At 38.4% G+C, this 13,702-nt stretch overlaps 1 protein-coding gene across 2 annotated transcripts in view; it reads left to right on the forward strand.

The window, feature by feature from the left end:
* Nucleotides 1-13,676, forward strand: part of Rbl1 (retinoblastoma-like 1) — a 75,136-nt gene extending 61,460 nt beyond the window's left edge. For both annotated transcript variants that reach the window (XM_005384716.2, XM_005384718.2), the window contains exons 19-22: nt 1,079-1,169; nt 9,079-9,227; nt 10,636-10,800; nt 12,555-13,676. In XM_005384716.2, the coding sequence (XP_005384773.1) occupies nt 1,079-1,169; nt 9,079-9,227; nt 10,636-10,800; nt 12,555-12,725 (576 nt within the window). In that variant the 3' untranslated portion in view covers nt 12,726-13,676. The remainder of the gene's footprint in view (nt 1-1,078; nt 1,170-9,078; nt 9,228-10,635; nt 10,801-12,554) is intronic.
* Nucleotides 13,677-13,702: the final 26 nt, after the last annotated feature.

The raw sequence follows: 13,702 nt of genomic DNA on the forward strand, positions 1-13,702 counted from the left end.
ATGCATGATAGTAATGTTCTTTAATTGTATGAAACTTAGTTTTCTGATGATGTTTAAATTCAATGAAATTTAAGAATTTACTAATTTTACTACAGTGTCTTCTGCTATCTGAGAAGGACCTTAACGTTTACATTTTAAATAGATGTTAGGTATCTCCGATAATTTGTTATAGTAGCCAAGGTGAGAATCTTGTCATGGAAATGTAAAATATTAGCATAATACTCTCGCTCATAGTAAGCATTTAATGAATATTTTCTTTGCATTGTTAGTGTTGGAGCTGAAGGACTTGAGCAAGTCACCTTAAAGCTTTGACCACTTAAGAAACTTATTGCTTGGCAATAAGGTAGGGAAAGTAGTTAAACCTTGTAAGAGAGCCCCAAAATAAATTTACTTCTTCTTTCCTTAATCCCCAAAATATACCAGTAGTGAGCAGAATGGAGACATTTGAAAAGCAAGTATAGGCACTTATTAAATCTTGTAACAAACTAAAAGTTTTTGGGCCTCTTCAGGGAAATCCCTCAGGAACAGAGCCTCGAGAGGTCCAGGTTGTCTCTTAAAGACAATCACTAAGGTGACATTAGTGTAGATCAAAACTGGTCAAGCCACTACTTCCTGAATATCCTGTCAATACCAGTAACCTATAGGAGGAAGTAGAATGGATCATGCTTTTCTAACTATCTTGGAGGTAGGAAAGAGTTTAGGGGCAGAGAGGGGGAAAAAATGTCATATGGTCACCAAAAAAGAAATGGGAATGGGATAGGGACAGCCCAGTGAGACCAGTTGTTCATATGTAAGCAGTTAAAGGGAAGAATGAGTTCAAGTCTTTGAGGTTGCTTTTATTTGGTACTACCTGCTCGTCAGTCATCGTTCTTTTTCAGTCATTCTCTTCAGTAAACTGACATTTAAGTGGTAGGCTCTTCTCAGTATTTCCTATTCTGATTACCAGAGCTAGTAACTTTTTTGATTATCACTCATGTGATTATCACTCATGTGACATACACTTTTAATCAGCTTGATTTTGCTTAACTTCTGCCTCTTTGTGACTCAGCAATCCTTTTTTTCCCCCTCTGACCTATAGGTATATAGAAGCGTTCTTTTGAAAAGTATTCCAAGAGAAATTGTGACATATAATAATGATGCAAGTGGTGATTTTGAAATGACAGATGATGGTAAGTGATTCAGTTTAACATGCTAGATATAGTAAACTTTTGATTACATAGTACAACAAGTGTCAGGAAACATAGAATCATGAGATAGGTGGGTTGGACAGTGTACATGTGGGTTTTCTTTAGTGTTTTGTTTGTTTTGTTTGAGTACTGGAAATTGAACCAGGACCTTCGTACTGAGCTACATCCTTTTTATTTGGAGACAGGGTCATACCACGTTGTATAGGTAGGACTTGAATTTTCAGTCCTCTTGCCATAGCTTCCTGAGTCCTGGGATACTAGGATAGCTGGCATGGGCCACCACCCCTGGCTCACATATGGTTTAGAATAGAAAGAAGTTTGAGATAAAAAGAAGCAGGTGCTTCCCTCTATAGAACTATTTTGTTCATAAACATTGATAAAGCATATGAGACATTTAATTAAATATAAACATAGGTATCACTGTGAAAACAATATAGCTATTAGTGATCTTTGTGAGGAGACAATTACAGAAATATCCTGTTCGTAAGTGTATGGGTCAGTGGTGGCCAAACTATGGCATGTGTATATCAGTAGACTGTTATCATTGAAAGCTCTAAAAGGTTCACCATCACTGATATAGGTGATTCTGCCACCACATGTCAGACTAGACTCTATTGCTACTTTCATGGTAAAACTTCAGATACTAATAATCTTTTTTTCAAAGAAAGGAAAATCAAATAATATTTATGGGGCTGGGGATTTAGCTCAGCGGCAAAAGCACCTGCCTGACAAGCGCAAGGTCGTGAGTTCGGTTCCCGGTACCGGAGAAAAACCAAATCAAATAATATTTATATACCTTATTTGTCCGTTTCTTTTCCTTTCTTTTACTCTTTGTAGTAGTAGGGAGTCAAACCTAGGACTTCATCCATGCTAAGCAAGCACTCTACCACTGAGTACTACCACATCCCAGCCTCGTGTATTTAATATGTAAATGTGTGTACATGTACACATATGTACTGTGTTTAGTTATTTAATCTCATAGAGTGGGGCATACAGGTTGTTTCCAGTTGGACACACCTTTGCCATTGTAGTTTATTCTTAGATCTACATCCTTAGGATAAATTCTTAGAGAAAATTTACTATGTCAAAGGCCATTTTGTCTTTTTTTTAAAGGCAGGGTGTGTGTGTGTGTGTGTGTGTGTGTGTGTGTGTGTGTGTGTGTGTTTTATGGCAGTACTGGGTATTAAGCCCAGGACCTTGGACATGCTAGAAAGGTACTATACCACTGATCTATATCACCAACCCTTTAAAGGCAGTTTTTTAAATTGCACAAATACCCATGATCATTATAGTTTCTATTGGGTTCTAACTTTTTAAGATTTCAGTCACTAATTGGGCATGGTGGCGCACACCTGTAATCCCAGCACTAGGAGGCTGAGGCAGGAGGACTGCCCCAGCTTCAAGGCCAGCCTGAGCCACATAATGAGGTCAGGGGCAACCTGAACTACACAGCAAGACCCTGTTTCAAAAAAAAAAAAAAAAAAGATTTCACTCACTAGAAAGATCCTTTAATAATCCTTTAGAAACTGACTCCTTTTAAGGGTACATAGGCCAAACTCAATTCTTTTTGCTTAAGTGAATTATTTCTGAGCCATAAGAAGTACATAAGATGGTAGCAAACTAGACAAAATACCAAAAGGTCCCTTTTCTATGTTTTTCAGTCATATTGTTTACCTATCCTGGGTGGCTTTTCTGTCCCACAAAACCAAAGGATCAGAGTTTAACTGGAAAATTCTAGATCTCCTGCCTGTTTTGTGTTTTCTGTATGAGAAACTAACTTCCAACAAGTATCTAGAATATAGGAATCAATGAAGTTTTAGAAAGCACAAGTAAGCAAAAAGGTACAGTGATAAGATCACAATTTTTGATATGTATCTGCCAAAGAAGTCTGAGATGAGTCAGAGTTAGCTATTTCCTGTACAAACTAAAGGTTTAAGATCAAATTTAGCTATACATACATTTATAAATTTATTGGCAGGCAAACAAAAAAGCCATTCTTAGAGATCATGCACAATGGTGCTGCCACAGAGCAAGCACAGTATCTAGTGATAATGGTCTCAGGAATTTAAGTTAGGGAGAATAGAATCAGGTATGTCTATATACAGACACAGCATGTTCAATTCCCAGAGCTTAGGTGCTATGACATGGACTTGTATCTACCAAAGAACACCGCTTTGGGAAGAACAGCTCTGGTTCTATCAACAAATTCATACTTAGGTATAAAATAGTTACTATTTGAAAAGCACACTTGGAGGCCAGGGATATAGTTCAGTGGCACAGCACCTGCCTGGCAAGCATGAGGTCATGAGTTCAATTCCCTGTACCAAAAGAAAATTTTAAAAAATAGAAAGCACACTTGGTCTGGGCATAGTGGCATATAGCTGTGATTCCAGCACTCAGGAGGATCATCATGAGTTTGAGGCCAGCCTGGGCTACATAGTGAGTTCAAAACCACCCTGAACTACATAGCAAGACACTGTCTCAAACAATAATAATAATTTTTAATAAAATAAAAAGCACAGTTGGGATGCACCTCAGTGGTGAAGTTCTTATGCTAACATGCTCAAGGTCCTGGATTCAATCCCCAGCACTGAAAAACAAATATACTGTCTGTTTCTTTTCTTATTGCTGAGACAAAATACCTGACACCCAAAGTTCAAGGAGGAAAGGTTTACTTAGCTCAGTTTTTGGAGATTTCAGTCCATAATTGACTGGCTCAAAGGCAGGCTGACTTCACAGAGAGAGCAATTCATGGCAGGCAAAAGATAGCAAAAGCAACAAGAGATCAGAGATCTAGGAAACTAGCACTCACAGCCTTAATCTCAGCATTGGACTATGAATCAATCACAAACTCTAGCTCAGCCACCTCTGGGAAAACTCTATGACTCCATGAGGCTTTGGGGGTTCACCTAGACACAAACCTTAACACACACCAACAACAACAACAAAATAGGGTACACACAGTGTACGTATCCTATGTAATGAGGTCAGAGACGCAACTATCCAACCACCACTCATAAAAGATGTACTTGAAATGTGCTGAGATTCCAGATGCAGGCATCTCACAGGGCCGGGGATACAGCTTAGCGGCACAAGCGCCTGCCTGGCAATTGCAAGGTCCTGAGTTCAATTCTCGGTACCAAAAAACAAAACAAAACAGATGCGGGCATCTCTTAACCATATAACCATCATCAAGCAAGTAAGCTGCCTCAGTCAACAAAGTTAGATATAGGACTTCTCAGAATTTTTAGTACTGCAGCATTATCCCTAATAGTAAAGCCCATACACATTGGATTTCTCATCCATTTCATGCTATTGTGGCTAGAATCTCAAATACTTTAGCCAGCTGGGAATCATGGAAGATTCCTGTAATTCTAGCCACTCAGGAGGTTGAGGCAGGAGAGTTCAAAGCCAGCTGGGAAATATGCCAAGACCCCTGTATCAAAAAATACATATTTTTAAACTGGGCATGGTAGCACACACCTGGGTATGCACTCTGAGAGGCTGAGGCAGGACAATTACAAGTTCAAGTCCAGTCTAGGCAAGTTTGCAAAATATCTCAAGATGTAAATAATAAAAAGATCCGGGCGGGGCTGGGGATTTAGCTCAGCGGCAAAAGCGCCTGCCTGGCAAGCGCAAGGTCATGAGTTCGGTTCCTGGTACCGGAGAAAAACCACAAAAAATAAAATAAAATAAAATAAAATAAAATAAAATAAAATAAAATAAAAAGATCCGGGCGTAGTGGTGCATGCCTATAATCCCAACACTTGGGAGGCTGAGGCAGGAGGATCCTTGCAAGTTCAAGGCCAGCCTGGTCTACAAAGTGAGCTCAAGGCCAGCCTGAACTGTATATCAAGACCCTGCCTCAAAAAGACAAAAATAAAATAAATAAAAATAAAAAGAACTAAGGATACAGCTCACTGTAAAGGCCCTAGGCTTAATCCCCAGTTCTCCCCCCTCCCGTGTGTGTGTTTGTGTGTGTGTGTATAAAATTTTGACAGACAAGGTGGTACATGCTTGTAATTACAGCACTTTGGAAACTGAGGCAGCAGGATCATAAGTTTGAGGCCAGCCTGGGCTACATGTTGAGCTGACAGTCAACTTGGACTGCATAGCAAGACTGTGTCTTAAAAATACAAACAACAGCAATAATATATATGCACACATTTTTTTTAGCCAATCTGCTTACTTTTAATGTTCCCCCAATATAAGCCAATTTTTAGCTTTAGTGATAATTAATAGTGAAAATAATGGTCACTGTTTTCATCTGCAAAAATCCATTTCTGATGTTGACTAGTTATGGAAGCACTTTTATTAATGGAGATATTCCTAAAAAACCTGTACTAGCCATCTGTAAAGAATGTGCTTTGTGATTAAAACATTAGCTCCAAAGGGTTTGTCTCATTCACCAATGGTTTATATAAAAACACATTTTAATTGCTTGACAGTGATATATAGTAATCCAAAAAAGATATTCCTTTTTATTTGTGGTAGGACTACAAAGAATTATACAACTATAATAGTTCACTGGTTCATTTCACAAATACATAGTCAAGTCTATACTGTGCACCTGAAATTAGGTGCACATAGGCAGAGTTCCCTACCTTCTGAGGGGAAAGAGATTTGTAACAACTACAACACCATGCACACACAACCTTCATCACATTGTCCCTTCCAGTGTTCTGTAAATTCCATCTCTTAAAGTATGTGTAGTAAAATAAGTACTAGGCATACTGAGGCTTTACTTTCAGAGTGCTAAGGTTCTTGATGAAGTGGGAAGGTAAAGATCTTTCTCCCACAGAAAGATAGCTAAGGAAAATCATGTTTAGCTAGAATCCAAGGTCCCAGAGAGTTGTAAATGTTTAGTTCAAACAAAGAATAGCTTCTTCTTTTGGGTAAATATTAACACTGCAGGGCTGGGGATATAGCTCAGTGGCCCAAGCACCTGCCTAGCAAGCAGAAGGTCCTGAGTTCAATTACCAGTACCAAAAACAAACAAAAAAATATTAACAACTGGAGTTAGAATAACAGAAATATGGACTGTTTTCTCTACTTCCAAAAATTTCTAATCCTTGCCAAGCATGGTGGCACACACCTGTAATCCTTGTACTTGGGAGGCTGAGGCAGAAGGATCACTGCTAGTATGAGGCCAGCCTGGGCTACATAGTTATCACAGACTGATCAAGCCCACAACCTCCCAAATGAGTGGACAGTGAAGGCTTAGATAAAAGAGACAAGTGGTATGATTTTAGGGCTCCAGGAGGATCAAAACCCTGTATCAGATTTCAAGATTCTCTGGGGGCTGAGAAAAAAACTTCTCTGGGCAGCCCATATTTATTTGGTTTTCAAACAAAGGAAGGAGATACTGAGGAAAGTACAGGAACTGAACAGGACCTTGGGAGTCAATTCAAAGACTTTCCTAAATAGTAACTTATGCCAATCAACAGAACTACCTTATCTCTAGGTTGACATTTATTGTAGGAGTGTGAAGCCTACAACCACAGGCTCCTTTTAGTTAACTGGGGTCGGAGCCAGACATCCTCAGCTGTGGCCTTATCTTGCCCTGTGAGGCATCACAGCTTCATAGGCCACTATAGGCCTGAGCTGAAACCAGTGACTCATAGAGGTTCACTTGGATTCACTATGAATCCACTGCCCATCTCCAGAGAAGGGGCCTAGGCCTGGGACAGACTCACAAGTAAACATAGAAAGCCAGTTGATTAATTTTAGATCCTGCTTAGATCTGCTTCAAGGGGTCTCCATCACATAGCGAGTGCAAGGCTATCCTGAACTACATAGGGAGACCCTGTCTCAAAAAAAAATTCTAATTCAAGGAGAATATTAAATAATTATAGTTGATCTATATGATGAGATTAATGTAAACCGCTATTACCAAGTATCTTAGCCAAGTTTCCGTTGCTATAACAGAATACTGAGACTAGTAAGTCTAAGGTTGAAGGCCCACCTCTGGTGAAGGTCTTTTTGGTGGAGAGGATTCTGCAGTCTCAAAGCAGTACATGGGATATCACATAACAAAAGGGGCACATACAAGAGACAACCAAACTGACTTTGATAATAGACCTACTCTTGAGAACAATTCATTAATCCGTGAGTGGACTAACCCATCATGATAGACAAGTCCTCATGACCTGATCACCTCTGTTTGTTTTTTTTTGTTTGTTTGTTTGTTTGGTTGGTTTTTGGCTGAGGATTGAACCCAGGACTCTACTACTAGGTTATATTCAATCTCCATTCAACTCTTAAAAGATCCTACCTAGTCTGGTCTCTTAAAACTTCACAGTGGAGATTATATTTCATTGTGAGTTGATGGGTACATTCAAACCATTGCATTAAGCAACCATGCTTTTTTTTTTTTTTTTTTTTTTTTTGGTTTTTCTCCGGTACCGGGAACCGAACTCACGACCTTGCTCTTGCCAGGCAGGCGCTTTGCCGCTGAGCTAAATCCCCAGCCCCAGCAACCATGCTTTGAAATAGTGTCCCCTTTTATGGTAGTGTTGTATAATTCTGATAGGGAAAGAGAAACTATGCATAAAAATGGGGAAAGTATGTCATTAAAATGAGCCAACTTCAGTACTTTTCAGAGCCTTTATTATAACATGCATTCTGAATTTCCAGTATGATATACAGCATTTCTTTAGCTTGCTTAACCACATTGATTCCCCTCTGTCAAGATCTTTCAGAAATATGAAGAGAGAAAGAAAGATTCAGTGTCAGGGATAAATAGCTCCACAACAGATCATTTGCCTAGGATGCCTGAGACCCTGGGCTTAATCCCTAGGACCATGGGGAGAAAAAAAGATATCCAAATTAGGACTGAAAACCAAAAACCCAAAAACCAAATTAGGACTGAGAGTTTTTAGAGGTTCCCTACAACTGCTGAACCCATGTACCGTGTTTGAGTTTTCTGATTTTTCTAAGGTGAAGGCATGTGTGTCTACCTGTGTTCTCAATGTTTGCAGTACAATATGTTGAGAATGAGAAAGTTTTTTCATAAGCTGAATTTTAGTTGGCAGTGGCCTTCTTAACTCCCTTAAACAGGTGATTCTTTTATGTACAAACACTGTAGTTTGTAATACTCTTCCCCAAAAAAGAGTGGGGTAATTTCTAACTAGATCCAGAAGCTATCTCAGAGTGACACCGAAAAAGAGGAATGCACTCAGTCCAAGCTTTACAAATCAGAGTAATAACTAAACAGCACAAGGGTTCCTGTTGTGGATAGGAAAAATAACTCTCTTTCTTTTTTGAGAGAGGGTCTTACTGTGTAGTTTAGGCTGGCCTAGAACTCATTATATAGCCCAGACTGGCCTCAAACTTACAGCAATCCTCCTGCTCAGCCTCTGGAATGCTGAGATTATAGGTGTGCGCCACCACACCCAGTTCAGAAAAATAAGACTGAGGATACCTGCCACTCACCATTATTGCAGAAAAACAAATACAGCAATTTATTGCTTCTTCCTTGATTTACCTTTTAGAGTCTTTCCACCTTTTTCAAAGAGCCAGTAAGAATATCTGCAGGCACTTTTGTTATCTGAAGCTCAGAGTTTGCCATTGTCACCCACACTGTGGAGCTTAGCTAAACCCCACCCAGGGACCATACCCCTTTAAGGGCCACCAGTGACAGCTCAAAAGCTTTGGTTGGAAAGGAATCTTGCTGCATTGGTACCTAAAGATAAGAGCACCACCTTCAGTTCACATGCTTGCATTTCTCTAGATTCTAATTTGATTTATATATAATGCAGTTGGGCTACTCAACCTACTCTGAAAATATTGTTTTCGTTAAGGATTTGTGACTTTTTTTAATACTGTAATTCAGATCATCAACTTGTACATTAAAGTACACTTAACCACAACACTGAATTCTTTTTAATAGACTTGGAAGAAACCACAAAAACACCTGACTGTTCTAGTGGACCAGTGAAAGAAGAAAGAGGCGACCTTATCAAATTTTACAATACAATATATGTGGAAAGAGTGAAGTCATTTGCATTGAAATATGACTTAACGAATCAGGGCCATATGGTACATTTTAAATTTTACTGCTTTATTATATCTACAGTAATAGTTGATTATTTCAAATGTATTTTTTTAGGTAAATATTTCATAATTTTAAAGAGTCACTGATGCTTTATGTAGGAGAATATATACTTGAATTTAATCAGAGTAACTAGTAAGTTAGATTAAGTCATGATACAACAGAAACAGGAAGTCATGGAAATTTTATTTATTCTGTGATTTTATTGCTAGGAATTATATATGTGTATAGGGAAGAACTAAATGAGAACATATATATAATTACAACAATTTGTTTATTTTTCTGTTGTTTTGATTTTTTTATTATATTGTGAGATAAGTGGGGGTTTTTTCAATATAAAGAGAAAGGAAGTAACTCTAGGTCCTTAATAGAGGTAATACTAAGAAATTTTTATGCAGACCTTGTTTTAGGAGCAAAACTAGAAAGTGTTACCAGTAAGCTAAAGTTAGTTTCCAGGAGACCAGAATTTAGCTATAAAAAAAGGTTTTAATGAAAGCCACATCCAGTCAGCCTGTAGCAATGTGTATCTGTATGTCTCTACATTTCTGTCCTTGTCACTTTCAAGGAATACGGTCTGTTGCTAGTCTCAGAGGTCATCTTCATCCTACACCATTAGTTTACCTCTCTTGTCCCTTGTGCTTTGCTGTGAATATCTTTACTATCAGCCAATTGAAACTAATTTTAGTAGCTTCAATTGAAGATGAAATTAAGGAGCCCTCTCTACTTATTTCTATTGTAGAGAATCCCTTCCCTAATTATTTCTAAGTCTTCTACATTTCTATACCATTTTATTCACATGTTTATTTCATGTTGGAGTCATCCTTCTGGCTTATAGAAATCCCTGTCTCTTTATTTTCTCTTCCTCTTTCTTGGTTACTGTGTGTGTGTGTGTGTGTGTGTGTGTGTGTAGAGAAATTCTATTGTAAATGTTAGAACATTGATTGTTCTTCATTCCTACTTCGTTTTCGCATTTGTTTTGGTGCTGGAGACTAAGCACATAGCCTCTTGCATGTTATGTTTCCATTTTACTACTCAGTCACATGTACTTTGAAGCATGAATATGAGGTTCCCCATGTTCCTGGTAACTTCCTGGAATTGTTACTACTAATTACAGAATTTCCAGGGGAGAAAAAAATCCAAGAAAATAAATTATAGCTGATCTGTTAGCAATCATTGAAAACATGTAATGGGCCATTCTTTGCTTTTTTCAATGATAAATAAGTTCTTACAATATAACTGACTCCTAGGTGGGAGATGTCATAAAAATAAAAATATGGTAGGATTTTTTAAAAAGAACAAAAATTTTTATCTTAGTAATCAATACCAAATACTAAAATAAAATAAATCTGATTTGGGGAATATCTAATTTTTTTTATTTTTTTTGGAATATTTTAGATGGATGCTCCACCACTATCTCCTTTTCCACATATTAAGCAACAGGCAGGCTCACCACGCCGCATTTCCCAGCAGCACTCCATATACGTTTCCCCACACAAGAATGGGTCCAGCCTTACACCGAGGAGCGCTCTTCTGTACAAGTTCAATGGCAGCCCTTCCAAGGTGAGATACACACACACTTTACTCCCAAAGAGTTTTGTACATATATGTATTAAAAGCTGGATTATAATATAGATTTTCAAATAACACTACAAAATTGGATTTTCAATGACTTTACAGAAAATTTGGATTTTAGATTACCAATTAATAATCATCAATCTTGCTTTCTTTGTAAAGTTACTAATAAAATGTGAACTGTTAGCTGTGGCATGTTTTCTATAATCAAGAGTCAAGCAGACATGTTTGGTAAGTAACTCTGTACAAGCCAGAATCGGTATGAACGGGAAGAATTTGCCCAAGTGCAGTGGCCACTCCCTACCTCATTAGTTTGCTGCTCAGTTCCACAGGTGCCCATTGTTTTCTTTATATACACAGCAAAGAAAATTGACTGATTTAGACCTGTTTTTCTTCCTCATAGAAGAAGAGTATGGTTTCCTGTGAGGATATGTAGAAGAGTTTCTTCCATGGGGTCAAAGATTGGACCACTTACTTCTAAAACCATAAGTCATAGCTTTTGAGGCACCTGTTGCACAGATCTGCTCAATCACAAATCTACTAGCAGGAAGATCTGGGATTCTCATTATCACAGTCTTTCTGGATGACTATGATACACAGCTTTTAGGGACCACTTCTCAGAGAACTTGATACTCAGTATGGTTTGTGAATCAGTGCATCAGCTTCACCTGGAAACTTGCTAGAAATACAGAATCATAGGCCTCATACCAGCTCTGCTAAGTATGACTCTACATTTTTTTTTTTTTTTTTTTTTTTGGTTTTTCTCCAGTACCGGGAACCGAACTCACGACCTTGCGCTTGCCAGGCAGGCGCTTTTGCTGCTGAGCTAAATCCCCAGCCCCTGACTCTACATTTTAACAGGATCCCCAAATAATTAGTAAACACATTAAAGTTTAAAAAGCATTACTCTGAGGAAGAAGACCTCCAACTTTATGGGAGCATCAGAATCATTGGAAAGGTTCAATAGAGCATGCATTGTGTCAGGTGCCATAGCATGCACCTTTTTCGCAACTACTTGAGGCAAGAGGATAGAAGGGCCTGGCTTGGGCATCTTAGTGAAACTGTCTCAAATGGAGTGGAGTGGAGTGGAGAGGAGAGTGGAGTGAAGAGTGGAGTGGAGTGGAATGGAGTGGAATGGAGTGGAGTGGAGTGGAATGGAATGGAATGGAATGAAATGGAATGGAAACTCTGTCTCAGAATAGAATAGAATAGAATAGAATAGAATAGAATAGAATAGAATAGAATAGAATAGAATAGCATAGCATAGAAATAGCATAGAATAGAATAGAAAATACAGCGTAACATAAACATATAATAAAATACAAACTACACTGCACTGCACTACAGTACCTGCTATGTGACTAAGTGGTAGAGTGCTCCTGGATTTGGGTCCACCAAAAATACTGGACCCATCCCCAACCCTAGAATGTCTTGATTCAGAAAGTGAAGCTTGAGGTTTGAGAATTTGTTTCTAAAAGTTCCTAAATGCTTCTGCTAATTCTAGTTTAGGGTCTACATTTCTACAACTACTATACTATAAGGTAAATCCATCTTTTAAAACTACCCAGAAACATTAGTTCTAGCCACTCTTTTCAGGCTGGTCTACAGTCAAAATTATCTCTATCTCATTGTTTATACTTGGATAGAAGAAAGAGGGCAGAAAAATGCAGTCAACTTAGTTCTTTGCTGCTATTTCCACTTTTTCCCTGTTTTACTTAATACATGTCCTCTATCTTGCACAGAGTTTGAAAGATATCAACAACATGATAAGGCAAGGTGATCAGAGAACCAAGAAGCGTGTGATAGCCATCAGTGGAGATGCAGAATCACCTGCCAAACGCCTCTGCCAAGAAAACGATGATGTTTTACTTAAACGACTGCAGGATGTCGTCAGTGAAAGAGCAAACCATTAATGTTTTCCTGTTTCTGATAAAAGCACTTTCAGGTTGTTTTGCAGAAAGTTGAGGCGCTATTCTTTCTGCTCTGTAGATGGTAAATATCACTGGGTTATAAGAACAGTTGCACCAGAATTAAACCCTTTTCTTCATATTTGTTCAAAATGTAGTTGACAGATGTGGTTTGGGTTAGATTGGAAAGGAATGTTTTAAGTGCCATTATAAATGCTAATCATGATAGGATTTTTTAAATATTTGTTCTTGGGGTTTTTAAGATGAATTAAGGAAAAATACGATTTTTTTAGTTCTCCGTTAAACATAAATCCTCTGTGCTTTATAGTATGAAGGTAAATAATTTTAGTAAGTGTGCTTGGAAGTATTTGTATTTTTAGCTTGCTGTTGAAGTTAGGAGTTGGCTCATAGTACACGGACCGAGGGTGATGCACCAGTCAATGCCTGGTGCACTGTAGTAACCCTGCGTCCGGGTGCCACTACCCTTTTGGGTTGGCTGGATCCCTTGTGCTTTTCCACTCCTTGAGCATAAGCAGCCTTGTACTGAGCCCTACACTGTCCCCGCACCTGGCTCTCCAGTCTTGAGCCTCTTAGCCTGGTATTACAACCAGTGAAAGAGTACTTACTCCTTTTCTAAACTACTATCATTTTGTTTTTTCATGGCATTAACTCAATTATATATGACTGTTGTATTAAACCAGGCAATTCTAAAAATAGGAAGGTGCTTTTCAAGCCAGTAGAATAAAATTCAGATGAAATTATTAGACACTAAATGTTCTTGTAATCCCAGCACTCAAGAGGCTGAGGCAGAAGGATCACTTTGAATTCAAGACCCTGTCTCAAAGAAAAAGAACATACTAAATCTCTTTAATAAGGTAGCACTGTAGGGGCTGGGGATTTAGCTCAGCGGCAAAGCGCCTGCCTGGCAAGTGCAAGGTCGTGAGTTCGGTTCCCGGTACCGGAGGGGAAAAAAAAAAAAAAAA

The sequence above is a fragment of the Chinchilla lanigera genome, unplaced genomic scaffold (genome assembly GCF_000276665.1).
Source record: "Chinchilla lanigera isolate Chin_1 unplaced genomic scaffold, ChiLan1.0 scaffold00021, whole genome shotgun sequence".
Lineage (NCBI taxonomy): Eukaryota > Metazoa > Chordata > Mammalia > Rodentia > Chinchillidae > Chinchilla > Chinchilla lanigera.